This window comes from Oryctolagus cuniculus, chromosome 7, assembly GCF_051225735.1.
Source record: "Oryctolagus cuniculus isolate XC-2025 breed Fujian yellow rabbit chromosome 7, ASM5122573v1, whole genome shotgun sequence".
In the NCBI taxonomy this organism is placed as follows: domain Eukaryota; kingdom Metazoa; phylum Chordata; class Mammalia; order Lagomorpha; family Leporidae; genus Oryctolagus; species Oryctolagus cuniculus.
The window spans coordinates 86775609-86803440 of NC_142873.1; the positions used below are offsets into that span (position 1 = coordinate 86775609).

The 27832-nt window shown below is 45.1% G+C and overlaps 1 protein-coding gene across 4 annotated transcripts in view; it reads right to left on the minus strand.

The window, feature by feature from the left end:
- Positions 1-19523, minus strand: part of DNAI3 (dynein axonemal intermediate chain 3) — a 77897-nt gene extending 58374 nt beyond the window's left edge. For 2 of the 4 annotated variants that reach the window (XR_016237220.1, XM_051856308.3), the window contains exons 1-5: positions 18840-19520; positions 10684-10779; positions 10276-10314; positions 3736-3917; positions 549-653 (exon numbers count right to left, since the gene is read on the minus strand). Coding sequence is in view for 3 of the 4 variants with exons in the window: in XM_051856308.3 (XP_051712268.3) it covers positions 549-653; positions 3736-3917; positions 10276-10314; positions 10684-10765 (408 nt within the window). In the remaining variant the exon portion in view is untranslated. Of the gene's footprint in view, positions 1-548; positions 654-3735; positions 3918-10275; positions 10315-10683; positions 10780-18839 lie in introns of all 4 variants that reach the window. The other 2 variants (XM_008264954.5, XM_008264958.5) reach the window with 2 other exon arrangements.
- Positions 19524-27832: the final 8309 nt, after the last annotated feature.

A 27832-nucleotide genomic window follows, 5' to 3' on the forward strand; every position in this document is an offset into this window, starting at 1 on the left:
ACTGAAAATGTTAAGGCAAAGTAAGATTAAACTAAAAATTGTAGATGTTTTCAATTCTATGCCTTTCCCTCAGTTTCCTTGCCATGCCGACCAGCCCATCTTTCTCAAACTATTTGACCACACAAGGATGCTAGGCAGGAAGGCGAGTCTCATAAATCTGTGACCGTTTTGCCCATCCTGAATAGAGATTTTAGCTCATTAATCCTCACGACAGCCCTGCAAAAGGGTGCTGTTGGTGACCCTGTTTTGCAGATGAGAGGCTGGGTAACTGAGCCAGGGAGATGGCAAGAAGACCAGCAGGGAAGTGAGCCAGGGAGTGGCTGAGAGCCATGGGACTCTAGACCTCTGCTTGCTCTCTCCCAGGGCCAATGAATACAATATCTGCTACCCCGAGGTGTTTGACTTAGTTCAGCCCACACTTACTACTCACCTATCGTAGGTTCCAAAAACAGAGCTGAACAAGAATAATCAAACCATGTTCAGGGTTTCCCCTGCAGATACCTCCTCCTTCTGACAATGCACTGATGGCAAGGCTGGGGTTCACTTACATTTAAATAGTTTTCTTTCCCTTCTTCAGTTCCAATAAGATAAAAATTAAGTCCATATTTGAAGTCTTTGTCATAAACAAGCAGAATCTCATTTCCAGGATAATCCTACAGGAATGTAATCAAAGGAGAAGGTTAAGGTTCAGTGGTCACTCAGTTTACACAGGTGATTGTCGCTCCCCCTCTTTGTGGAGGAACGACACAGGACCCTGCGCTGTTCTTTCGTCTGCTCGGCCCTCCCCGGGTTTGCTGCTGGTTCTTCCCGGGTTGGCTACCGTCCCTTCCACCTCCGTGGAAGGGCAGTTCCTCCTGGCCACTTTCCCCACTTCCGCGGGGGAGCGGCACACCGCCGGCTGGCTCTCTCGGGGGCTGCTCAGGTGTTCCTTCAGATAGATGTTCCCCTTAGATGTTCCTGGTGCATGTTGTCTCTCTCCTCCTTTATAGTCCTCTTCCACCAATCCCAACTCTGCTACCCACACGCCGAGTACGCTGCTCTCCTCCAATCAGAAGCAGGTCCTACAGTTTATTGGTTGAACTGGAGGCAGCTGTGTAGAAGCTGTTACTCCCTTCTCAGCGCCATATTGTGGGAGAGCAGATGCATAGAATAAGTCTTAATTCCAGTAACTTAGTCTAGTCCGAGTTGCTCCCCACAGATCCCCCTTTCTTTTTATTTTTGGCGTTGATACGCGCCTGTCTTCGGTGCCCCGCGGCACACACTCTGCTCTGCTTGCTAGAGTTGCCCACAGGTGCTTACAAGCCCTACCAGTCAGGCAAACCGAATCTGGGTCCTCTCTTCGCCATGTTGTGAGGAGGTTTTTAGGCGCTGATGCGTGCCTGTGTTTGGTGCCCTGCAGCGCATGCTCTGCTCTGCTAGAACTGCCTGCAGGTGCTTACAAGCCCTATCAATCAGGCAAACCGAATCCAAGCCCTCTCATTGCCGTCTTGTGGGGAGACTTATTGGTGTTGATAACGTGCCTGTCTTCGGTGACCTGCAGCCGCCCACAGGTGCTTATCGTCTTACTAATCAGGCAGACCGAATCCAAGCTCTCTCATTGCCGTGTTGTGGGGAGGCCTTATTTTTCTCTATTTCTCTATCTCCGGGCATTCCTATTTCTCCCATTTTACTTCTTTCTGCCAGCATTCCTATTTCTCTCATTTTACTTCTAAACTTCTGTTTCTCTTCTCCCTGCGGCATCCCGGCACCCGCCCCGAGGCTGCTTCTCGGCACCTTGCCGCCCCGCGGTGGCTTCCCGGCTTTGCGCCGCTTCAGCCCGCGCTTCTTTCATCTGCGCGGCTTCCCAGCGCCCGCCCTGCGGCGGGCTCCTGGCTCTGTGCGGCTCGGCTTCGCACGCTCCGTGGTCTCCACGGCCTTCGCGCCCGCACCACGGCCTTTGCGCCAGCCCCGCATTCCCTATCTATTCATTCCCCGCGCACTCTCTCTGTGCGCGGCAGCTTCCGCGAATCACACAGCGTAGCTCACGTTTCTGCCACCGGCATTCAGTCCAAGTTCCCCAGACTAACCTGGCGAATTCCAACCTGGCGGCCCACGTCTCTGCCTCTGGTTCCAGATTTTCGCCTTTTGCTCCCCGGGCTGACTTGAAGAATTCCAAGCTGGCTTACGTTTCCGCCTCGGCCTGCCCCCGCGGCTTCAATTTCCCTAACATTTTTCTCTACCCGGTATGTTTCCCTAAGTTTTCTCCCAACAATATTCCCCTCTCATTTCTCCTGGCTTCTCCCCACAGTCCGTATCTGAGTCTAAATTTCTTATAGCTTTCACTTTCACTTTCAATCTCCTAGCTTCCCCACCATAGTCCGCATCTGAGTCTAAGTTTCTTCTTGCTTTCACTTTAAATCCTAACTTCTTTCCCACAGTCCATATCCAAGTCTATGCCTAGGCTTTCAATAGCTTCTTCCGGCACCTTTTCTGTCCGGCTTTTCCCTAGGCTCTTTGCTAGTCTCTCTCTCCGGTATTTTCCCACTTCTTCCTGTTTCTTCCCTCCTAAGTTTCCTATCCGAGTCACGGCACCATTATGTTGCTCCCCCTCTTCGTGGAGGAACGACACTAGACCCTGCCTAGGCTTCCTATCAGAGTCACGGCACCATTATGTCGCTCCCCCTCTTCGTGGGGGAACGACACTAAACCCTGCCTAGGCTTCCTATCCGAGTCACGGCACCATTATGTCGCTCCCCCTCTTCGTGGAGGAACGACACAGGACCCTGCGCTGTTCTTTCGTCTGCTCGGCCCTCCCCGGGTTTGCTGCTGGTTCTTCCCGGGTTGGCTACCGACCCTTCCACCTCCGTGGAAGGGCAGTTCCCCCTGGCCACTTTCCCCACTTCCGCGGGGGAGCGGCACACCGCCGGCCGGCTCTCTCGGGGGCTGCTCAGGTGTTCCTTCAGATAGATGTTCCCCTTAGATGTTCCTGGTGCATGTTGTCTCTCTCCTCCTTTATAGTCCTCTTCCACCAATCCCAACTCTGCTACCCACACGCCAAGTACGCTGCTCTCCTCCAATCAGAAGCAGGTCCTACAGTTTATTGGTTGAACTGGAGGCAGCTGTGTAGAAGCTGTTACTCCCTTCTCAGCGCCATATTGTGGGAGAGCAGATGCATAGAATAAGTCTTAATTCCAGTAACTTAGTCTAGTCCGAGTTGCTCCCCACAGGTGATGACACAGTGTTCATAGACCAATCATAAAAGATAACCATGACGCTGATCTGTGACTGATAACACCTGATTGCAAAATCATTTGATTAACTTTTAAAAGCTCTTAGAAACACAAAGGATTGGGAGGAATCCACCATGCAATTTTAGTTCTAACAGGCAGAAGGATGCATTTTTTTTTTTATTTGGTGTTGCGCTCAGCAGTACATCTGCAGAAAATCAGGGCCAAAATTAAATAATTAAAGCAATATGAGAAAAGAAGGGTACATTCCTGTTCTTGTTAACATTGGGCAAGGATGAGCTTTTCTGGACAGAAGATAAGACAATTAACTGGTCACTGATGGGACTTTGCTTTTCACAGAGGATCACTGGACAGGATTCCCGGGGGAGGTGTAGGCAGGCTAGCATTTGCCTGAAGCAATGGTGGGAAGTGGCAGATCTGAACTTGATAATCCCTCCAACCTGTGTTTTGGGGTACCAGGAGCTTCTTGAGGTATGACTGAGTTAATAAAAAGGGGTGTTATACTTACTCGCACAAGTTTTCTGAGTGGGTGGAAGTCAGATATTGCAGCTCTGTTGTGTAAGTCCTCCAAAATATCTTCCTTTTTGATCAGCTTATAAGGTGTCTCATCTGTGACATCTTCATCTATTCGACAGTTAAATATTTCCTGGGTCTTGGTAGTTAATACTAAAGGATAAATTTCTGGATGACCTAGGGAAGACAAAGTGGAATTTAGACATGAAGTACACTACTTAAAATATTAGCATTAGGGAATTTGCAATTGTTTGCTTGCAATAGTTCTCTTTAGCAAAAACTTTAAGACTTTAAAGTTATTGTTCTTGTGGCCAGAGCTGTGGCATAGCAAGTAAAGCCACCGCCTGCAGTGCTGGCATCCCATACGGGCACCAGTTCAAGTCCCAGCTGCTTCACTTCTGATCCAGCACTTTGCTGTGGCCTGGGAAAGCAGTGAAAGATGGCCCAAGTCCTTGGTCCCCTGCACCCACATGGGAGACTTGGAAGAAGCTCCTGGCTCCTGGTTTTGGATCAGTGCAGCTCTGGACGTTGCGGCCAATTGAGGAGTGAACCAGCGGATGGAAGACCTTTCTCTCTCTCTCTGCCTCTCCTTCTCTCTGTGTAACTCAGACTTTCAAATAAATAAATAAACCTAAAAAATAAAGTTATTATTCTTATCTTTAAAATATATACATTTATCATAAAAATGCAAAAAGAAGGACGTGCCAATGGCCTATAATACTATCACCAAAGACAAAATTTCTATTAACAGTTCCCTCTATTTTCTTCTAGTCACTCCATATATACCTTATATGAGATTCTAAATCCTGTTTTTAATGCTCATGTTTAAGTCACAAGTACTTCATTATGAATTTAAATGATCTTTCTAAAATATCCTTTTGTTTTGATTTAATTGTGTAGCATGACTTTAAACCATTTTCTTCTGGGTATACATTCTATTTTTTGTTACTTATTCCCAATTATTGTAAATATCTTTTTTTTTTTTATTTTTTGACAGGCAGAGTGGACAGTGAGAGAGAGAGAGACAGAGAGAAAGGTCTTCCTTTGCCGTTGGTTCACCCCCCCACAATGGCCGCTGCGGCCGGCGCATCCCACTGATCTGAAGCCAGGAGCCAGGTGCTTCTCCTGGTCTCCCACGCGGGTGCAGGACCCAAGGACCTGGGCCATCCTCCACTGCACTCCCGGGCCACAGCAGAGAGCTGGCCTGGAAGAGGGGCAACCGGGACAGAATCTGGTGCCCGGACCGGGACTAGAACCCGGGGTGCCGGTGCCACAGGCGGAGGATTAGCCTATTGAGCCGAAGCACCAGCTATAAATATCTTGTAAACTAATATCTAGTTTATACATTTTTGTTGTTTTGAAATTATTTTTTGGGGTAGCTTTTTAAAAGTGTTAATAGTTGGTGTGAAGGGACATGGATAATCACGTTTCTAGGCTCTTTCAAGTCTGTATGGCTTTCCTAAAACACCTGCACCACACCCCTTGCCTCAGCTCCTGCTGCCTCTCACTTGGTGGCTGGCTTCTCATTTCACAGAGAAACGTGTCTGTGTAGCACAGTCTCCTGCCCACTGGTGAGCCCCCCCAGGCACCACCTTTCTGCCCCCTCCCCACCCTCCACACCCACTGTGGTCCCAGCAACTGTCCTCCCCTCACGTTTCTTCCTTCTGTGCTTTCCCTCAGCACTCGGATTTCCTTAGTGGTCTCATATTTTACAAGCAGAGAAAGATCTTCCACTGGCTGCTCGCAACAGCCAGGGATGGGCCAGGCTAAAGCCAGGAGTTAGGAACGCCATCCAGGTCTCCTGCACGAGTGGCAGGAATCCAAGTACTTCTGCTGCCTCCCAGGTACATTAGCAAGATACTGGATTAGAAGCAGGGCAAACAGGACTTGAACAGCACTGGGGATGGGATGTGGGCATCACTGGCCGGAGCTTAACCCACTGTGCCACCGTGGCTGCCCTGGTCGCCCATTTTAAAGGAAACTTCCCTTGACCCCACAGCATGACCTCTGCTTTTAAAGGCTCCTCCTTTTCACAGCCAAACTTCTGTTATTCAATTCTTCCCATTTTTCATCTGACTTCTCAGTTAGGTGTCGTAAGTCCTTGTAAAAGGAAGAAAAGGACGTGGGGAATCCTTTCTTCCCCCTCCAGCTCCCCAGTCCCAGCAGTGTCCTCATCAGAGGGAAGAGGGGCTCAAGAGGCTTCCATCCCTGCTCTTCCAGCTTCTCTCTCCTGTCCCAGGCCAGTCCTCAGCAGCAGCATGCGCTGGCACAGTGGACACAAGAGCACGAAGTAGTTATTTTGTGTGCTGTCATCCCCTCCCATCAGGTCTGCTTCTGTTTGCTGAGCCTTCTTAGTGGCACCAGGTTCCACCAGTCCAGCCTCAGGCCTGCACCTGCTATGGTTCTCCCAGGGTCCCAGGGCCCCTCTTGCACTCTCCAGTTCCACACACCTGACATCTCCTGCTCTTTCCCTATAGTTGTTCAGCACACATGCTCGGGAAAGAAGTTTATATAGTCTCTCATGAGATAGGGAAAGAGAGAAAGAGAGAGAGAGAGAGAGAGAGAGAGAGCGAGCGAGAGATATTTTGCACCTTCTGGTTCACTCCCCAAATGGCTGCAATAGCTGGGGCTGGGCCAGGAACTTCATCCAGGTCTCCCACATGGGTAGCAGGGACCCAAGTGCTGAGCTGTAACTTGGTGTTTCCCAGGGTGTGCATTAGCTGGAACTGGAAGCCATGCCAGTTTTATTGAGATATAAACTGCATACACTTAAAATGTACACTTTGATAAATACATGCACGTAACTATGAAGCCATCACCACAATCAAGATGAGGAACAAACATACCCATAAGTCCCAAATGTTTCCTCCTGCCCCTTCCTCCCAGCACCCTCTCTCAACCTGAAGGAAACCACTGATCTGCTTCATGTCACCATGGACTAGTTGCTTTTCCTGGAGAATTTATAAATGCAACTATATAGTATTTGTCCATTTTATTCATCTTTGTTTACTCAACGTAATTATTTTGAGAGTAATTCATGTTGTTGGATGAAGCAACATTTCATTTCTTTTTACTGTTAACTAGCATTCTATAAAAGAAAAAATTTTAATATTAAAAAGATTTTCTTAAATTCTCAAGGATTTTTAAAAGATTTATGGTTTTGGGAAACCTCAAGGCTAGGAAACTCTTGACTAATCCCAGGTCACAGAGATTTTCTCCTGTGTTTTCTTCCAGAAAATAGTTCTAAAAATAATATTTGGTTGTACAATTAGATGTATTTTGAGTTACTTTTTATGATGTGAGGTATGGATTGATGTTCATGTTTTTTTTTTTAAAGATTTATTTTATTTATTGGAAAGACAGTTACAGAGAGAGGTAGAGAGAGAGAAAGGTCTTCCATCACTGGTTCACTCCCCAGATGGCCACAATGGTAAGAGCTGCGCTGATTTGAAGCCAGGAGCCAGGAGCCTCTTCCTGGTCTCCCACACGGGTGCAGAGGCCCAAGGACTTGGGCCATCTTCTACTGCTTTCCCAGGCCATAGCAGAGAGCTGGATTGGAAGAGGAGCAGCCTGGACTAGAACTGGCACCCATATGGGATGCTGACACTTCAGGCCAGGGCGTTAACCCGCTGCGCCACAGCACTGGCCCCGATGTTCATGTTTTTGCACTGAATTGCCTTTGCACATTTACTGAAAATCAACTGACCACATATATGTGGGTGGGTCTATTTTTGGTCTCTTAATTTTCATTCCTGGGTCTATTTCTCTGTCTTTGCACAATCTTTTTTATAATGACAACCATTAACATGAACTACCTTCTGACAGCTCTGTGTAAGGAAATGTGGGTGGATCACCAAATTTGATACCTACGATAATCTCATGAGGTACGTATCCTATCTTGTTTTTCAGATGAGGAGGCAGAGGCCCAGAGAAGAGAAGTCATTTGTGACTATGGTCAGTAGGCGGCAGAATTATGATTTGAATCAGGCCTATCCAATTCCAAAGTCTGTTACTAATCACTCTGAAGTCACTGACAGGTTCATGTCCTGACCCTGAAATCCGTGAGTAGATCACCTTGCCTGACAAAGCGAGCCTGCAGATGTGACTGAGGACTTTAACCTGGGGAGATGGTTGGGCCCCTGCGTGGTGTGATCACAAGAGGCTTTGTGGGAGGGAGGCACGAGAATCAAAGTCAAGGAAGAAGACCTGACCAGGATAGCAGAGATCAAACACAGAGAAAGCTGAGGAGGTGGCACCTGTGGCTTTGAAGATGGGGGAAGGGGCCAGAGTCAATGAATCCAGTGGCCTCTGGAGGCTGGGAAAGGGTGGACATGGATTCTCAGAGTGTTCAGAACGGACCATGACGGACACCTCACCTTTAGTACTATGAAAGTAATTGCAGACTCCTGATTTCTAGAACTCCTAGATAAAAAATCTGCATTGTTTAAGCCTCAAAATATGTGGGATTTTTAAATGCAGCATTAAGCAAAGATTTGTGATAATTTTTTTTACAGCAGCAACAGATAATTACTACACCCACTGATACTCTAATTTTCTTACTAGTCAATTCATTTAGCCAAGAAATTCTTAATGAGAATCTACTATGTGAGAAGCATAGTGCTAGTGCCAAGTTATCCAATGGGAGGACAGACATTAAAGAAACAAACACTCATAAACACATATGTACAAAGTGTGATAAGGGCTGTTTAGGAGAAAACAGGATGAGAGACAGAACTAAACAAGGTGGTAGTAGCAGTGGTATATTTAGACAGGAAGAACAAAGAAAGTGACTCATTCAGTAAATCCATCAACAGATGTTTATGCAGAGTGTGCATGTGTGTGTGTGTGTGTGTGTGTGTGTGTAAGAGATGGACAGAAGGAAGGAGGGAGAGTGACCATGAGTATAGTGTAAACTATCGATCTTCAATACTCATGAATTTCACACTTGAGAATTCACTTGCTGGAAGATCTTTGTAACCCCCAATCCTTACTGGCAGCAGTTTCCTGGCCATCAGTGAACATGCTTAGAGAACGAAGTGTCAGTTGCCCAATGTGCCCGAGCCCAGGTGAGGCCAAACAAGAGGATGCTCTGCCCTTCTGATGCACTCTCAGCCTGAAACAGCATCCTTGTGAGGGCCTATTCAGTGTCACCCTTTTGTGCTTAATAGTGGTGATTTGTCTTCTTGAAACAGCCCCCAAGCATGGTGCTGAAGTGCTAAGCCTACTGCTCCTGAGTGCAAGAGGGTTGTTATGTGTCTTCTGCAAAAAATTAGGGGGGTTATATAAGCTTCATTCAAGCATGAGTTATGGTGCTATTGGTCACCAGCCCAGTTTTTTTTAAAGATTTATTAATTAATTTGAAAAGCAGAGAGAGAGAGAGATCAATCTTCCATCCACTGGTTCACTCCCCAAATGGCTGCAACAGCTGCAGCTGGGCCAAGCCAAAACTAGAGGTCTGGAATTCTATCCAGGTCTCCTGCCTGGGTGCAGAGGCCTAAGGAATTGGAGCATATTCCACTGCTTTCACAGGTGCATTGGCAGGGAGCTGCATCAAAAGTGGAGCAGTTGGGACTCGAACTGGCTCTATATTGCAGGTGGCAGCTTAACCACTGTGCCACAATGCTGGCCCCATGAGTCCAATGTTAGTGAGTCAACAGTAGATATTAAATAAGGAGTCTTTAAGCAGAAACACACATAAAAGAAGGTTTTATACTGACTGGTTGATGAAAATATTGTGACCAGAGGCTTGCAGGAACCTAACCCTGGGTTTTCTCCTTTGAAAGATAGAATGGCATTAGCTTGATGCTCTAAATTCATTAGCCTGGAAATCAACCCCTTTCCCTGAAATAGTGGAATCTTAACACAAAGTACACATAAATATTGCCTGTGAGCCAGAGTTTGAAAAATACTTTGATAAAAGTAATAAATCTCAGACTGACAACAGTTTATCACTACAAAACGTTTTTTCCATAATCATACAATGGATCTTTAGGAGACTGTTTAGTTCAAGTCTGTTTCTCAGTTTGAAATACTTCTGGGCTGGCATTATGGAAAAGTGTGTTAAGCTGTTGGCCTGTGACACTGGCATCCTGTATCAGAGATGATCTGTCCTGGCTGCTCTCTTTCCAACCTAGCTCCCTGCTAATGTGCCTGGGAAGGCAGTGAAGAATGGCCCAAGTGCTTGACCTCCTACCACCACTCAGGAGACCTGGATGGAGTTCCAGGCTCCTGGCTTCAGCCTTGCCCAGCCTGGGCCACTGTGGTCATTTGGAGAGTGAATCAGCCAACGGGAAGATTTCTCTCTCTCTCTCTCTGCCTTTCAAATAAACAAATTTTCAAAAACAAAAGAAATACTCTTTTCTACTCTTCTTTTTCATCATTTCTTTAAAATTTGTCATTTCTAAAGGACATGGTATGATTTTAGCCATAGTATATTTTGATTGATCACTTCAATTTGAAGTATTCTTGCTTGCTTTTTGTACATTAAAATGTCATAGAACTAGAGATGTAAATTTTAAATTGTGCTTTTACTTACCCACACCCTCCATATTTATTGGTTCCTCTTCTTCATGAACTAGAATATAATGAAATGATATCAAACTTACATTTTTGAATCAAGTATTTATCTCTTAGTATATTATATTTTAGCAAACCTCAACACAGAAAACATAAATACAAATATGCAGTGAAGAATTAAACTATCTCAGGAAGAATTAAGGAGAGAAAATATGAACAACTGACTTTCTCATAGTTATCTGTTAGCAATGTATGTGCTATGGCATTCATTATGTGGAATTTGATATTGAAATAAATCAGAAGTAAAATTAAAGCCCATATATTTAACTTATTTAAAATATTTCATTTTATTTGATATATAAACCCATGATCACTTAGCCTGCTAATTTTTGTCCAAAAAACCCCACTGAATGAAAACTAATCCTACCAGGTAAGACTTGCTTGCGTCGTTTGCCTCTTAACTTTTTTTTGCCACTTGGGCTCTTTGCTCGTGGAGTTTTTGGAGCCATGATTCTGACTTAGGCTGCATGAAGAGGTAATATCATCAGTAAACTCTGGTTTAGTTTCAGATAGTAAACATTATCACTTAGTAAACATAAGAATATGTATTGCCAATAGAATGAGTGTTCTGGGACAGAAGGTTCACTGGGACAACCAGCTCTCTGATAAGACCTCACTGTTCCATTGGGCTGATGCATGAGCTGGGGTGACCTGCCAGAGTGTCAAGCTTTCAGCCAAGGCCCCACTGCAGAAGCATGATGGAGGACTGTAGGTCCCACTCCAGGCCTTTGCTGGGCTCCCCAACAGGTGCTTACAGTCCACTGGGAGAGACAGGCCCATAAGGAAGACACACACACACATACATGAGTTTTACATTAACATAATTCAAATCGTGTTTATGTCTTAGCATGTGAACATGTAACCACTAAAGCCCCATTTCTGCTGTCAGAGACTGTTTCTGAAAGACATCTGTGGACCTGCTTATCAACTTTGACAGGATATAGAGCACTGGTCAAGGTCATCACTATGACCTCAAATTCTTGTTATCTCCAAGAGGGTCACCCTTGAATTGAATAGTGTCAGCAGCAAGTTTTAAAGACAGATTCTACTTTTGACCAGCTGAATTATCCTGAGCAAATGACTGCCTTCTCCAAATCTCTGTTTATTCATTTGTTTAATGTGAATAAGAATAAAATCCACCTCACAAGGTCGTTGTGAGGACGTCATGAAATTTTTTCATCAGCATCAACTCCATCACCTCAGATTGCTTATCTCAGTTACTCTATTAATTCCTCAGATCAGGAAAAACATATGATATCTGTCTTTGGGGAACTGGCTTATTTCACTAAGTATAATGGTTTCTAGTATAATGTAATGTATTGGAGTGAAATAGACATTTTGAGATTTGATGATTGTTTCTAGCCCTTGTCTCTTTCATTGAGGAACAGTACTTTGGTTTTTATTTTCCTTCATACTATTTATTGAACTCTTTTACTTAGTGTAGGGTTAACTATACAATAATTAAGTAAATTGAGAATAGATCTTTGTAAAAATTAAGAGTGGGAGTGTGAGAGGGAGGAGAAGGAAGGGTTGGAGTGTGGGCGGGAGAGAGGTTGGGGAGGGAGGAAGTGTCACTAATTCCTAAATCTGTATCTATGAAATACATGAAACTTGTATAACTTAAGTAAAATTTTTAAAAAAGTTAAAAAACAAAAAAGGGAAGTAACAGTTCAGACAATTATATAATGTACCACTAGGGGGCTAGGCCTCATACAAAGACCTTTCACTGAATGAGGTGGGAGCTATTGGATGGTTTGGAGTTCAGAAGTAACTTTACTTCGCTTGAATTCACTTTTTCTTTTTTAACTTGACAGGTAGAGAGAGAGAGGGAAGTTCAGGGAGGGAGAGATATCTCTAATCTACTGGTTCATGCCTCAAATCTCAAATTCCTCAACATCCCCATGGGTGCTATTTCCAGGAACTAAGAATACAATCCGAATGTCCCAAGTGGGTGGCAGGAAGGCAATGCCTTGAGCCATCACAGCTGCCTTCCAGGCTCCGAACTGGCAGGAAGTTGGAATCAGGAGCAGAGCTGGGAATCTAAGTAAGGTATTCTGATCTGGGATACAGGCCTCTCAACCTCTAGGACAAGTGTTCACTAACTCACACTTTAAGGGTCAGTACGTGTTGAGCAAAGATTGCATTAAGGAAGAAGCTATAGCAGGGAATCCAATCAAGAAACGTTCAGTAACCCATGGGGGAGATGGTGGTCGCCTAGGTCGGGGAGGTAAGAGTGGGATGGAGAAAGTGATGGGATTCTCGGTGTATGAGGGTATTTCAAAAAGTTTATGAAAATGGAATAAAATTATGTTTATTTTGATGTAAAAGCATTTGAAAGCCATGTGTATGAGTAGTTTTCAAAACGTTTATGAAAATGCATGTTATGAAAAACTGTATCTGGGGCCGAAACTTTGGCACAGCAGGTAAAGCCACTGCCTGCAGTGCCGGCATCCCATATGGGCGCTGGTTTGAGTCTTGGCTGCTCACTTCTGATCCAGCCCTCTGCTATGGCCTGGGAAAGCAGCGGAAGATGGCTCAAATCTTTGGGCCCCTGAACCCACATGGAAGTCCTGGAAGAAGACCCTGGCTTCAGATTGGCCCAGCTCCAGTCACTGTGGCCATATGGGGAGAGAACCAGCGGATGGAAGACATCTTTCTTTTTCTCTCTACCTTAGCCTCTGTAATTCCACTTTGCAAATACATAAAATCTTTAAAAAAAAATCCTGTATCATTAATTTCTTTTTTTGTAGGAAAATAAAGACTTTTTTTTAATTATATTTTTTCTTGAATTTTTTGAAGTACCCTCATATTTTATAAGTATTAGGCTTGTTGATGATATGGAAGTAGGACCTGAGTGAAAGGAAGGGATGAAGGATGACTTCAATGAAGTCTGCGTAAGGAACTGAAAGCATGGGTAATTATTTACTGAAATAGGGATCCCGTGGGAGGAGCAGATTTGAAAGGAAATGTCTGAAGCTAGGTCTCAATCTGAACTGTAAACTCTGTGAGATAGAGATTGTATTTTCTGTCCCATTGCTGTAACATCCATAGTTGTACAGTGGATATACATGGAGTGAATGACTCCTTGGTCTCCCTTTCTCTCTGTCAATCTCAGTCCATGATTGTCCAGCTGGAACAAAAGGCTTTTGCCTGATGGCCTGTGGAATAACTAGTATGCAAGCTGTATTACTATGCCATTGCTATGTCACAATATAATGAGTTACTATCTTCCATCTCTGTAGTTCAGAAGTCTGACATGGGTCTCACTGGGCTGAAATCGAGCAGTCAAGCAGGGTTATGTTCCTTCCTCTCTGGGGCTCTAAGGAAGAAGCTTATCCCTGCTTGTTTTTTATTTAAGATTTTTATTTACTTGTTTGATAGGTAGAGTTACAGAGAGAGAGAGGGAGAGACAGAGACAAAGGTCTTCCATTCACTGGTTTACTCCCCAAATGGCGGCAACAGCCAGAGTTGGGCCAATCCAAGCCAAGAGCCAGGAGTCTCCTCTGGGTCTCCCATGTGAGTGCAGGGGCCCAAGTACTCGGGCCATTTTCTACTGCTTTCCCAGGCCATAAGAAGAGAGCTGGATGGGAAGAGGAGCAGCTGGGACACAAACCGGGATCCATAAAGGATTCTGGCGCCACAGGCCTACTATGCCACAGTGTCAACCTGGCTCCTTGCCTTTTCCAGTCTCTAGGGTCCACTAGCATTTCTTGGTTTGGAGCCCCTTTGTGTATCTTCACAGCCAGCAAGGATGGTCCAAGTCCTTCCACACAGGGTGCTCTGATCTTCTTTCTCCCTCTTCTACTTTCAGGGGCCCATGTGATTACAGTAGACCTTCATACAATCTAGGATCATTTCCCTATTTTTACTTATTTATTTGAAAGGCGAAGTGACACAGAAAGCGAGAGCAAGAAAGAGCTGCTAATTTACTCCCCAAATACCCACAACAGCTGTGGCTGGGCCACACTGAAACCAGGAAGCTAGAACTGCATCCAAGCCTCCTCGGGTGGAGGGTGCCAAATACTTAAGCCACCTTCTGTTGCTTTCCCAGGGGCATTAACAGGAAACTAGATGGGAAGCAAAGTAGCATTCCAAAATGGGATGCAGGGGTCCCACACGGTATCTTACCTGCTAAAATACAACACCTGCCCTCATCTCCAAGTTTCAGTGTCTGTTGATTAGCAATCTTAGTTTCATCTGTGACCTTAATACCTCTCTGTCATGCACTGTAATATATCCACACTTTCCAGGGATGAGGATGGGCTCCTTAGTATTAGGCTTGTATAAAGGTATTGGCTTAACACAATTATCCCTCAAAATAGTCAAAGTAAATATGCATTCAGTTCTTTTCAAATACTTCTATTAAATGATCTGAGAGTAATTTAGTAGAATTTCTGATTTTCGGGGGAATCAAAAACAAATTTCCAATGGAAAGTTAGGGGAAAAACTGGAACACACAGAAAATGCATGCTGCATTTACTACTTTCACAAACACTAATTAACTCTGTGTCTAAAGTATTGACTATTGACTGAGGGTAAAGAAAGACCAGGCTGTCTCATGGGCCTTTAGAGATTCTAAGCTCTCTTAATTAAAAAGCATAGCATCTAAGTTGTTAGGCATCATAGGTAGAAAAATTTATTAGCTGAGGTCAGATTGGATAAGTTAAAACAGAAAGAAAATTATTACTTTGAGATAGATTAGCCACCTTATATTGTATTTGTGTTTGAGGCAAAGCTTTGTAGCTTATAGTAATTTCAATTAATAAACCCTACTACTATAGTTCAAAGATAAAAGCCACCACAGTGAAAAAGCAAAGAAACCAACGAGTATCTCCACAAACGTTGAATAACAAACACACCAGTTCAAAAAACAAGAAAAAGACAACATGACACCTGAAAAAGAACACAACACTTCAATACTAGATTGTGAAAATGATGAGACTGAAGAAATGCCAGAAACGGAATTCAAAAAACTGATTATAGTATTACTTAGAAGTAACCAGAAGCAAATGCACAAACTAATGAAATCCATACATGACATGAAAGAAAATTTCACCCACAAAATTGAGATCTTAAAGAGAAATCAAAATGAAATCTTAGAAATGAAGAATTCAATAGAATAAATAAAAAAATACAGTGAGCCGACGCCACGACTCACTAGGTTAATCCTCTGCCTTGCGGCGCCGGCACACCAGGTTCTAGTCCCGGTAGGGGTGCCGGATTCTGTCCCGATTGCCCCTCTTCCAGGCCAGCTCTCTGCTGTGGCCAGGGAGTGCAGTGGAGGATGGCCCGAGTCCTTGGGCCCTGCACCCCATGGGAGACCAGGAGAAGCACCTGGCTCCTGCCATCGGATCAGCGCGGTGCACCGGCCGCGGCGGCCATTGGAGGGTGAACCAACGGCAAAGGAAGACCTTTCTCTCTATCTCTCTCACTGTCCACTCTGCCTGTCAAAAATAAATAAATAAATAAATAAATAATACAGTGGAAAGCCTTAACAACAGAACTGGTGAAGCAGAAGAAAGAATATCCGACTTAGAAGACAAAGCACAGGAAATTATGCAGTCAGACCAAACACAAGAAGAAATTAGAAAACTAAAAAGCACTGTTGGGAATCTACAGGATACTATCACACCACCCAACATATTGGTTTTAGGAGTCCCTGATGGCCTGGAAAAAGTGAAAGAATTAAAGGCCTTTTAAATGAAATAATAACAGAAAATTTCCCCAATTTGGAGACAGGAACATCCAAATACAGGAAGCAACAGAACTCCTAATAGATATGACCAGAAAAGATGTTCACCGTGACACATTATTTGAAAGGCTAAGTTACAGAGAGAGAGAGAGAGGGAGAGAGAGAGGTCTTCCTTCCACTGGTTCACTCCCCAAATGGCTACAATGGCTGAAGCAGAGCCGATCTGAAGCCAGAAACCAGGAGCTTCTTCTAGGTCTCCCACGTGGGTGCAGGGGCCCAAAGACTTGGGTCATCTTCTACTGCCTTCCCAGGCCATAGCAGAGAGCTGGATCAGAAGTGGAGCAGCTGGGACTAGAACCGGCGCCCATATGGGATGCTGGCACTGCAGGCAGAGGCTTTACCCACTATGCCACAGTGCCGGCCCTGAAAACTATTCTTAAAATGTTTCCCCCCTCCCTACTTACCTCTGCTTCTTCCCAAGATCAGGTATTTACTCATGGAAGCAGCTGCTACCCTAGCACTTCTTCCTCTGTAACGTCCCCTGAATTTCAAGACCTGTTCTCTCAGCCTCCTCTGGTTCAGCCTTTGACGTGTCATCCTAGCTCAGAGTTCACAAGCTACCATGTGTTACGAGCCCCTTTGGCAGCCTTGTGAAGCTCATTCATTGAATAAAAACATGGGATTATAAGGGAGACAGATTTTATTGAAATATGATTAATAACATTTTCTAAAAATGATATATTAATTCACATGCTTCTTTGTTAACACATTAAATAGCAAGACCTAGCTAATTCTAATAGCTGGCTTAATTCTGTACATTTCAATCGGCAGTTAGTAAAAATAAGCATGCAGTTTTAAAAATTCAGATTCCCTTCACCTCACTCTGACCTAGATCTTGGACACTTAACTGGCCTCTGTGCCACTGCTCTAACCAGAACAATCTCCCACAGGGCCGTCTTTGGAACTCTTCCCAGAATGCAGATCTGATCAAGCCACTTCCTTACATAATGACTTTTGTGGCTTCCTACTTTCCAGCATGGTGTACGCCCCCAGTAACGTAGAAGTAGAGTTCATCTGAAATGCAAATTTTCTGGACTCACTTTGGTTCTGCAGGTCTGAGGTGAACCTGAAACCCTGCATTTTTAAAAAGCACCAGCTGTTAGGCAGTCTTGCACTAGTGGCCTGCAGACCAGAATCTGCAAAACAGGACAGAGTCCCGGCTTGCAAGTGTGGCCTTCAACACCTTTCACGGTCTGCTTTACCATACCTACCTTTCCAGTTCTACCGAAGCTTCAGGGGGCTACTGTCCATTCTGAAAGAGTCCAGCACTTTCTCTTCTCAACTGGATAACCTCCTTTCCTCCCACCTCTCCTGCCCCACACCACACGTGCTTCTCTTTGCTTGCTTAAATCTTACTCTTTTTTCAAGGTGCAACTCCAATACAACCTTCTCTCTAAAGCTCCCCTCACTTCCTCACTCAAGCTGAACTGATCTTGTTCTCCCTGGCAAGTTCCAATCACCACGTGTATAGTTAATCAGGTCAGGGCTCTGCGAGAACTGCCTGAAACATTGCTGTAAATTTATTCAACATTCAGCATACACTGCAGATGGGAGAGAAAGTGTTGAGCAGCAAATTAACTGAAGACTCGAGGAATACGACGAATCCCTTACTCTCAGTGTTCTTCCTGTTCTCACATTCATCTTTCTCATGCTTTGCAAAAGCCCTTTATTCTTTTTCAAAAAAATGTTTACTTATTTTTATTTATTACAAAGGGGGGGGGAGAGAGAGAGAGAGTGCGCGCGCGAGAGAAAGAAATGCTATCTTCCATCCTTCCATCCACTGGGTCACTCCCCAGATAGCTGCACAACCAGGGCCGGACCAAGCTGAAGCCAGGAGCTGGAATTCTATGAGGGTCTCCCACATGGGTGGCAGGGACCTAAATACTTGAGCTATCATGTGCTGCCTCCCAGAGCGCACATTAGCAAGAAGTTGGATTGGAACCGGGTACTCCCATTCGGGATGCAAAGTGTCCCAAGTGGTGGTTTATTTTCCTGTGTCTGGCTCCAGCCCTTTCTTTACAGTCCTGAAGTCATCTCTTTATTTCAGTCTATACTGACCTTATCTTCTTTGACACCCTGTACTGATGATAACCCGGATCATGCCACTTTTACATATATTCATCCATTCATGAATTACCAAGCTTCAACCATGTGCTAGCAACGTGATAGACATGGATGACCTAGGAACAATACACAGTACCATTCTCAAATTTCTTAAAATGCCGTTTCGACTGTGCCCTGGTTGTTTTTGTCTCTCTGACTAGGCTGGAAGCTTTTGAAAGCAGGGAAAGTAGTTTTAAAAATTATTTATTTATGGGGCTGGCGCTGTGCCGTAGCTGGTAAAGCTGTTGCCTGCAGTGTCGGCATCCCATATGGGCACTGGTTCAAGTCCTGGCTGCTCCACTTCCAATCCAGTTCTGTGCTATGGCCTGGGAAAGCAGTAGAAGATGGCCCAAGCCCTGCGCCCCTGCACCCATGTGAGAGACCCGGAAGAAGCGCCTGGCTCCTGGCTTTGGATCAGCGCAGCTCTGGCAGTTTTGGCCATCTGGGGAGTGAACCAGCGGAAGGAGGACCTCTCTCTCTCTCTCTCTTTCTCTGTCTGCCTCTCCTTCTCTCTGTGTGTAACTCTGACCTTAAAATAAATAAATAAATCTTTTAAAAAATTTATTTATTTATTTATTTTATCTTCACTGCAACGGGCTCATTGAGGGTTCCAAGGCCTCTGAAACAGCTTGTTTCCCACACCGCCTTTTCCATTCACTTTCTCTTACCTGATAATGATAAATTGCAATACCCAGGAGAAAACCCCTTCGAGAGCAGGAGACGAGCGTCTGACTCTCCTCTCAGAAAAACAAACCGCCCAACTGCACAAACCGCAGTTCCTCCGCGGCTGTTGCTAGGACTCCACCGTTGCTAAGAGAAAAGAGGCGAAGCCTCTGCTGAGATTGACAAAGCATTCTCACCAATACAGGAACCGCTCCCTGGACGCCGCTTTCAGAGCAGGCTTTTGATTGGTTACCATGATGTGACGTCGTCCAGCGGGACTCGCGCGACAGGCCGTTTCCAACCTGCGGGGGAAGAGTTTTGCGTTTTGCCACCTGAGTGTTTTGGTGGTGGTGGCGGGTCTGACCTCAGGCTGACAGGCTGAGCCCCTGCGTCGCGCCCACCGCAACCTTACCTCCTTCCGGAGTGTGGTCCGCAGCGGCAGGAGATCGCTGCTCGAATCTCCTGGGGCAGCTTGGCTGCCTACAGCTGCCGGCCGCTGGGGCCCTGCTGGGAACCTGGCCTTAGAAGGGGATTCTGTTGGGTGTCGTGTGCATCCCAGAATTGCTAATGTGTTCCATTTTCCTTCTGCTAAGATTACTTCTGTATAGAGTTTGACTCAGACTGAAAGTGGTGAGTCTCAAGGGAAGAAGTTTGAATCCTTTGTTGCTCTAAGGAGCTGTGATTATGAGTCCTGTGGGATTCATGGAGTGAAGCTCTCTCTTCCTTTAAAAAAAAAAATTATAACTGCCTAATTTGTTAACTGGCAGGATTTAATAAAGATTGCAATTGTCTGCAGTAAACGCTCTGAATTACTTTGTTACGCCCAACTAAGATGAAATATTTATGAGAAGAGGCTTATAGATTTATAACCTATGTGAGAATCAATGATCCTAAATGAAGATAAGAATTATGTAGTGTGCAGAGGGATCATGCAGATTCCTTCAAATTTTAAAGATTTGTGTTCGTGAATCCAAGAAAATTTTACTTTTGAAAAAATGGAAGAAAAATACAAATCTTTTTAACAAGCTTGTCCCAGGTCCTTCCGTTCCCTGACACTGGGAGATGGGCTTTCCCCTGGGCTCAGGCCTGAGTCTTCTTTTTCTGGCCCTGCACCTCCCTGTGGCATCATGTGCATTTATTGTCCGTAGCTTCAAGCATCACCTCTAAATACCCCAGGGACTTGCATTTCCATGCCCTCAGGCTCATGTATCTCTTTTACTCCAGTCCTGAGTTCCCCTTAGCCATTGTATATTTGCAATTTCCTGCCCAGTTCAAGTGTCAAATAGCCGCTCAAGATACTGGGTGAATGAATTACCACCCCACAGGCACCACAACTTAGAAGAACCGAAGTCAGCCCAGTATCTTTATTTATTTATTTATTTTATTTTATTTTTTGACAGGCAGAGTGGACAGTGAGGGAGAGAGACAGAGAGAAAGGTCTTCCTTTGCCATTGGTTCACCCTCCAATGGCCGCCGCAGCCAGCGCACGCGCTGATCTGATGGCAGGAGCCTGGTACTTCTCCTGGTCTCCCATGGGGTGCAGGGCCCAAGCACTTGGGCCATCCTCCACTGCACTCCCTGGCCACAGCAGAGAGCTGGCCTGGAAGAGGGGCAATCGGGACAGAATCCGGCACCCCGACCGGGACTAGAATCCAGTGTGCTGGCGCCGCATGGCAGAGGATTAGCCTAGTGAGCCGCGGCACCGGCCAAGCTCACTGTCTTTCAGATGACTTTCAGCTATGTTTCAGAAACTGTTTTCCTACTTTATTCCCTACCCTCGGGCATAGCATCACTGTCCAGTTTGCAAAACTAGAAATTTGACTCCTGCTGCTCACCGTGAAAATATCACTCAGTTCTGTCATTTTTCTTTTAAGTAACAAATAATCTGTCTCCACTTAGCCAGCTGTCAGGCATTGAACAGAACTTGGCCCCCGGAACTCATACAGACTTTCAAAACCCTGAAGCCTTGTGTTAATCGCTGATGGACTAAGGATGGAGACTTAATCTATTGTGGCCTCTGGTAGGTGGACCCGTTGGGAAGTCTTTAGGTTGCTGGAGGCTTGATCTCAGAAATGTAGTTCTTGGAAGAGAGTTGACTATATAAGCCAAGCCCGCTTCCTGTGCCTGTCCTTCCTGGCTCACCGTGTAATTGCTCCTCCACACGTGTACCACTGCCAGCCTCCAGCAGACGCTACCCAGTCATGAACAGTGACTCTCCAAACTGTAGGCCAAAGTAAGTCTTTTCTTTCCCAAGAAGTTGCTCTTAGGCATGTTAGTTAAACTAATGAAGAACTGACTGGTTCCAACATCCTTATCTCTCACCAGATGTTAGCAAGAGTGTCTTGATTGGTTCTCTCTCCCCTTCCTCTAATTTATTTGCTGAGTTGCCACCAAGTGCTCTAAATCTGAGATCAAATCCCATCATCATCTGGCTTAAATATCCTCAGTCTGGCATATGAAACACCGTACACACAGGCTTCTGAAAGATAACAAGTTATTTTCCTAGCATCATTTCCTGCTTCTTTTCTCAGCCCAACCCATATTTAAGTCCAGCACTTCTCAATTTGCCTTAAGACCCCTCAGAGCAGAAGGAGCATGAAACCACAGCGGTCGGGGGCTGGCAGTAAGTCTAACCGTAAGAGATGGTATAGCTTGCAATAGACTTGTAAAGCTGAAATATATTTGTCTCACATAAAAAACTCACAACATTTTGGCATTCTGCTCCACAATGGGTGTGTGTATATATATATATATATATAAAGATTTATTTTATTTATTTGAAAGACAGAGTCACAAAGAGAGGCAGAGACAGAGAGAGAGGGCCTCCATCTGCTGGTTTACTCCCCAGATAGCCACAACAGCCGGAGCTGCGCCAATCTGAAGCCACAAGCCAGGTGCTTCCTCCTGGTCTCCCACGTGAGCGCAGGGGCCCAAGGACTTGGGCCATTCTCCACTGCTATCCCAGGCCACAGCAGAGGGCTGGATCAGAAGAGGAGCAGCCAGGACCAAAACCAGCACCCACATGGGATGCCAGTGCTTCAGGCTAAGGCTTCAACCCACTGCGCCACAGCACCAGACCCTATATTTGCTTTTATTTCTTACGATATCATGACTTCCTCATCCTGTGGTTTTTCACAGCCTCTGTCACACTGCCACACAGGCCCTGGATTTTATGTATCCCAGGTCGGGAGCCAGAGCTCTGCTTATACACGGCTCCTCACACATGCCTCCACTCTGCCTCTACCCCAACCTTGAATGCTTGTCTTCTTCTTCATTATCCAGACAGCTTTGATTTTTATTTTTCAAGCTCCAACTCAGATATCACCTTTTCTGTAAAGCCACAGAAGCACAGATAGAATTAGTCACTCTTTCCTCTGTTTTGTCCATTATAGAAAACATCACATTATGTCACAATGGCTTGTTTACATGGATGTCTAACTCTTTAGACTTTAGGGCAGGAATCATGTCTCATTCCTTTATATCTCCATAGTCTGACATGGACATTTAATAAAATCTATGTTGAGCTGTGTAATGGACTATTCTTGAAATCACATCTTTAAAAACTCTCTCATAAAAGCTTCTTTGTATTTTCCCAAAGAATTCTTTTCCTTATATAATTAATAATTCCTTGCTGTCAAATTTAAGGAAGTAAGGATTCTACCTTGTGATTTGGATGAGACACCAAGCCTTTCTGTCGTCTTCTCTTAAGAGAGACACCCCAAGGGGATATTCGTTTAAAGGAATGAGTCATCAGTCACAATACCAAGAGAGAAATTCAGTGGAAATGTTTAGTAATTTGCTCATGTTACAAATTCGTTATTGACTGGCCATCCAGTCTTTCATGGAAGTGGTCAAAAATGAAAGATTGCTGTGATGGCCAATGAATTCTTATGTGTTCTTCCAGGGAAGCCTGAATTACACTTGCCTGAAACTTCAAGATATTTAAAAATTAGCTTTCATTTTATTGGTGGAATGAAAATATGGAGCCAAGTAGTCATTAACTGAAAATACTTCTCTGAGTATTCAAAGACATGCTGGTAGTTTTCCGATTGGGTTTGCAGAAGCTAATCTGACAGATTATCTAAAAGGTGGATTTCCACTCATTATTTTGGTGAGTGGCTCTCCTACCCCTTCTATGGAAATATCAGTGTGTTAGCTCGGAATCTACAGGGTGAGTTCCTGGAATAGGAGACTTTATCTCTTTTGCTATCTGCCCCAGTGTGCCTGGGAGGGAGAAAAGGCGGGCAGGCGGTTTGAGCCCTAACTGGTGAAAGTACTGCATGTTCTCCAGGTACTGGGGGAAGCGACCAGCATTCAGTGCCTGAGGAATTGAGGGGCATCTCAGAAGAGACCTCAGCTTCAGAAACGGGAAAATCAGAAAGAAAAGCCTGGCCTGGGAACAGAGCTTGAGTATTGGAAGGAAGAATCAATGTCAAGAATTCTCGAAAAAATGGAATAAAACGTCAGTGGGAAACTAGAATATGCACAGCACTAAAGTCGGGGACAAAAGCACATTCACTGCTTCAGCAGAAAACAGGTTGAGTCTCCTGGGGACTAAGGGGGACACACACCCTCCTGGCTCCAGACTTGCTGGGCCTTCCATGAGGGAAGGCAGTGCCCTGTAGCTGATCTGCAGGATGTGGGCTGCAGCTATCTGCAGAGGGGCTGATACAGACTCTCAGGAGGAAAACTGGGGCCAGGTGGTGGCAGGGTAGACTTCTTTGTGAGCATAGGTGAGCCTCCGCTCCCTATACCCAGAAACGCTTGGTGGTGGGGCAGTCTTTGTAATGGTGGGGATGGCCCTACAGGATCAGCAGGCACCAGGAGCCAGTCAGTATCAGTTCTACATGTATAGTGATCGCTACTATTAGACACTTCCGTTTTTAAGTGGAAGTATTCAAGTAAAACTGTATTTAGAGTTTAAAAAAATGTGCTGAAGCCTAAGTTTGTCAGTTTTTTGATAAGGGCATCAGACAAGCCAATAGACTCTCTAAATCTCAGTTTTAACTCTGCAAAATTTGAGCTGATACTGCTTTTCTCAGAACCAAGCCAAATAAGGTCTGGGAGCAACCACATAGCTGTCATAAAATGCATCCTTCAAAACATACTAAATCGCTATAGTGAATTGCAAGTAGCTTGTCAGTTCAAGTTTCCACTGGGAAACTTTTTTACATAGCAGTAGAGCAATAAACTGATTCTTTTCTCAACAGGTAGGCAGCTTGAGATTTGGAGAAAGATCTAGGTTGAATTTTTTTTTTTACCATGTGAAAGTACAAATCATAAAGTGTGGGGAGCAACTCGGACTAGACTGTTACTGGAATTAAGACTTATTCTATGCATCTGCTCTCCCACAATATGGCGCTGAGAAGGGAGTAACAACTTCTATACAGCTGCCTCTCGCCAATTTGATTGACTGAGCTGCAGGAGCTGATCCTGCTCCTGATTGGAGGAGAGCAGCGTACTCGGCGTGTGGGTAGCAGAGTTGGGATTGGTGGAAGAGGACTATAAAGGAGGAGAGAGACAACATGCACCAGGAACATCTATCTGAAGGAACACCTGAGCAGCCCCCGAGAGAGCCGACCGGCGGTGTGCCGCTCCCCCGCGGAAGTGGGGAAAGTGGCTAGGGGGAACCGCCCTTCCACGGAGGTGGAAGGGACAGTAGCCAACCCGGGAAGAACCAGCAGCAAACCCGGGGAGGGCCGAGCAGACAAAAGAACAGTGCAGGGTCCTGTGTCGTTCCTCCACGAAGAGGGGGAGCGACAATAAAGTCCAACCAAAAGGCAATACTCCTATCCCTGAGTTGAGCCAGCTTTAATACCTAAATTTTGAGAAGTTCAGTATGTTTCCCCAAACTTGTCTAGTTTGGAAAACTGTGTTTAAGAAGTTGTTTCCAATGCAGATACAGAGTATACGTGTTAGTTAACATAAGAAAAAATTTAAAGAGTATTAGCATGAAGGAATGCCAAATTATGAGCCTGTTAAGAATGTCCACAGATTTTAATCTATCCCTTCACCAGAGCATCACTATAAAAAAAGCCAGCATAGTGCCTCTAAGGAGATCTGTATTTGAGGAATAGTTGTTGAATCAGAATTAGTACTAAATTCTGTTCAAAGTTTATGTATAGGCATTGCTAGTGTCCATTGGTGACAGTTAAATGTGGATTTAAATAACCAATAGTTTACTAGATGTTTCCACTTGGATGACTAATACACAGTTATAAAAATCTTGGATGAGTGTCAGGAAATGTTTGTTATTAGTTCACTCGCCCACGAAATATTTGTTACTCATTTGCAACAAAAGAAGGACATAAATTGAAAATATTTAAAAACTCTATCCACTGTGACAGAATAACTTTATGACTGAACAAAACTAAGGTTTGTATTTCTTTATTCTGTGTTCCTAGCAATTTATTTATACAGTATCTTCTGGAAATATTAGTCCATGACAGACATGAAAACAAAATCAGGCCAACTAGCCCTTTATCAGATATTCAAAGAAGCACTTTATAGAGATCTCAGATACACATCCTGACCCACCCCCACCCCCAACTGCTCATGTTGCTTTCTTTTTCATCTCAGCTGATGGCAAGTTTGTCTTCATGATGTCTGGCAAACCTTCAGTCATCCTTGCATCTCTTCATGCTATGTTTTCAACACTGCAGCCAGAGGGGGATGCACTTTTCAACTATAGGCCACATTGAGTTGGTCCTCTGCTCAAACCCCTCCAAACGACTGCCATCTCACTGCATGTCAAAGTCAGAGTCCTCACAAAGGGTACAGGGCCAGCAGGAGCTGGCTCCTGAGAGCAGCCTCTTTCCTACCATGGCTCCCAAGGCTCACACCTGTGCAGACACACTGGCCTCCTAGTGGTTGCTCCAGAACCCTAGGCAGGCAGCTCCTGTTCAGCACTGGATGTCCCTCCTGCCTGGAACACTTAAACTGGACATCTTTCAGGCTTTTGTGAATGTTGACTTCTCAGTGAGGCCTACCCACCACCACTTTAACATGGCAACTTCTCAATACTCATGCTCTTTTCTCTGCTCTTTTACTCAGAGTGTGTATCACCTTCTAACACACTGGCTACCTTCATTATATTCATTGCCTGTCTTTGTCCACTAAAATGTAAGTTCTGCAAGGGCAGAGAGGGAGGAAAGGAGGAAGGGAGAGAGAGAGGGAAAGAGAGGGAGAGAGAGAGAGAGAGAGAGAGAGAGAGAGAGAGAGAAGGAGGGAGGGAAAGAGAAAGAGAGAAAGAGAGAGAGAGAATCTTCCATATGCTGGTTCAATCCCCAAATGGCCATGATGGAATGAGCCAGGATGAAGCCAGGAGCCTAAAACTTCATCTGTAGGCTGGTGCTGTGGTGTAGTGAGTAAAACCGCCACCTGTAGTGCTGGCATCCCATATGGGTGCCAGTTTGAGACCAGCTGCTTCACTTCTGATCCAGCTCTCTGCTATGGCCTGGGAAAGCAGTGAAAGATGGCCCAAGTACTTGGGCCCCTGCACCCTCATGGGCAACCTGGAACAAAGTCCTGGCTCCTGGCTTCAGATCAGTGCAGTTCTGGCCATTGTGGCCTTCTGGGGAGTGAACCAGCGGATAGAAGACTTCTCTCTCTCTGCCTCTGCAACTCTGGCTTTCAAATAAATAAATAAATAAATAAATCTCTTTTTTAAAAAAAAAAAAAGAGAGAGAAGGAGAGGCAGAGAGAGAGAGAGAGAGAGAGAGTCCTCCATTGCTGGTTCACTCCCCAGATGGCTGCAATGGCTGGAGCTGAGCCGATCCAAAGCCAGGAGCCAGGAGCTTCTTCCAGGTCTCCCACAAGGGTGCAGGGCCCAAGGACTCGGGCCATCTTCCACTGCTCTCCCAGGCCACAGCAGAGAGCTGGATAAAAAGCAGAACAGCCAGGATATGAACCAAAAAACAAAACAAAACAAAACAAAACAAAACACACCAAAAAAACTCCATCTGGGCCTCCCACCTGGTTGGCAGGAACCCAAGCACTTGGGCCACCTTCCACTGCTTTCCCAGGCACATTAGCCTGGAGTTTGTTCAGAAGTGGAGTAGCCAAGACTTTGAAGCGACACTCTGAAATGGGATGCTGGCATTATAACCAGCAGCTTAACCCACTGTGCCCCAACAGTGGCTCCACTTTGTTACTTGATAAATTTTAAAAAAGATTTTTTAAACTTTTAAAAAATTTTGTAGTTATACAATCAGGTGCTATGTTGCTTTCTTTCTTTTTTAAGATTTATTTATTTATTTGAAAGGTAGAGTGAGAGAGAGAAAGAGAGACAGAGAGAAAGATCTTCAGTCTGCTGGTTCACTCCCCAAATGGTTACAATGGCCAGAGCAAGGGTGATCAGAAGCCGGGAGCCAGGAGCTTCCTCTGGGTCTCCCACATGGGTGCAGGTGCCCAAGTACTTGGGCCATCTTCTACTGCTTTCCCAGCTGCATTAACAGGGAGCTGGATCAGAAGTGGGGGCAGCCGGGACTCAAACTAGCACCCATATGGGATGCTGGCACAGTTGGCAGCGGCTTTACCTGCTATGCCATAGTGTAGTCCTCTGAAAACTCTTTGAGGGGCCGGCGCTGTGGTGCAGTAGGTTAATTCTCCGCCTTGGCGCAGACATCCCATATGGGTGCTGGTTCTAGTCCCAGCTGCTCTTCTTCTGATCCAGCTCTCTGCATGGCCTGGGAAAGCAGTGGAAAATGGCCCAAGTCCTTGGGCCCCTGCATCCACGTGGGAGACCTGGAAGAAGCACCTGGCTCCTGGCTTCAGATTGGCAGAACTCCGGCCGTTGCGGCCATCTGGGGAGTAAACCAACAGAAAGAAGACCTTTCTCTCTTTGTCTCTCCCTCTCACTGTCTGTATATGTTACTTTCTCAAAATAAATTTTAAAAAATCTTTAAAAAACCCTTTTTGTCTCTTTTAATACTCAGCTGCAAACACAAACACATTTGCTACAGTGCAAACATATTGTTTTTCTTTACATCCCTATTCT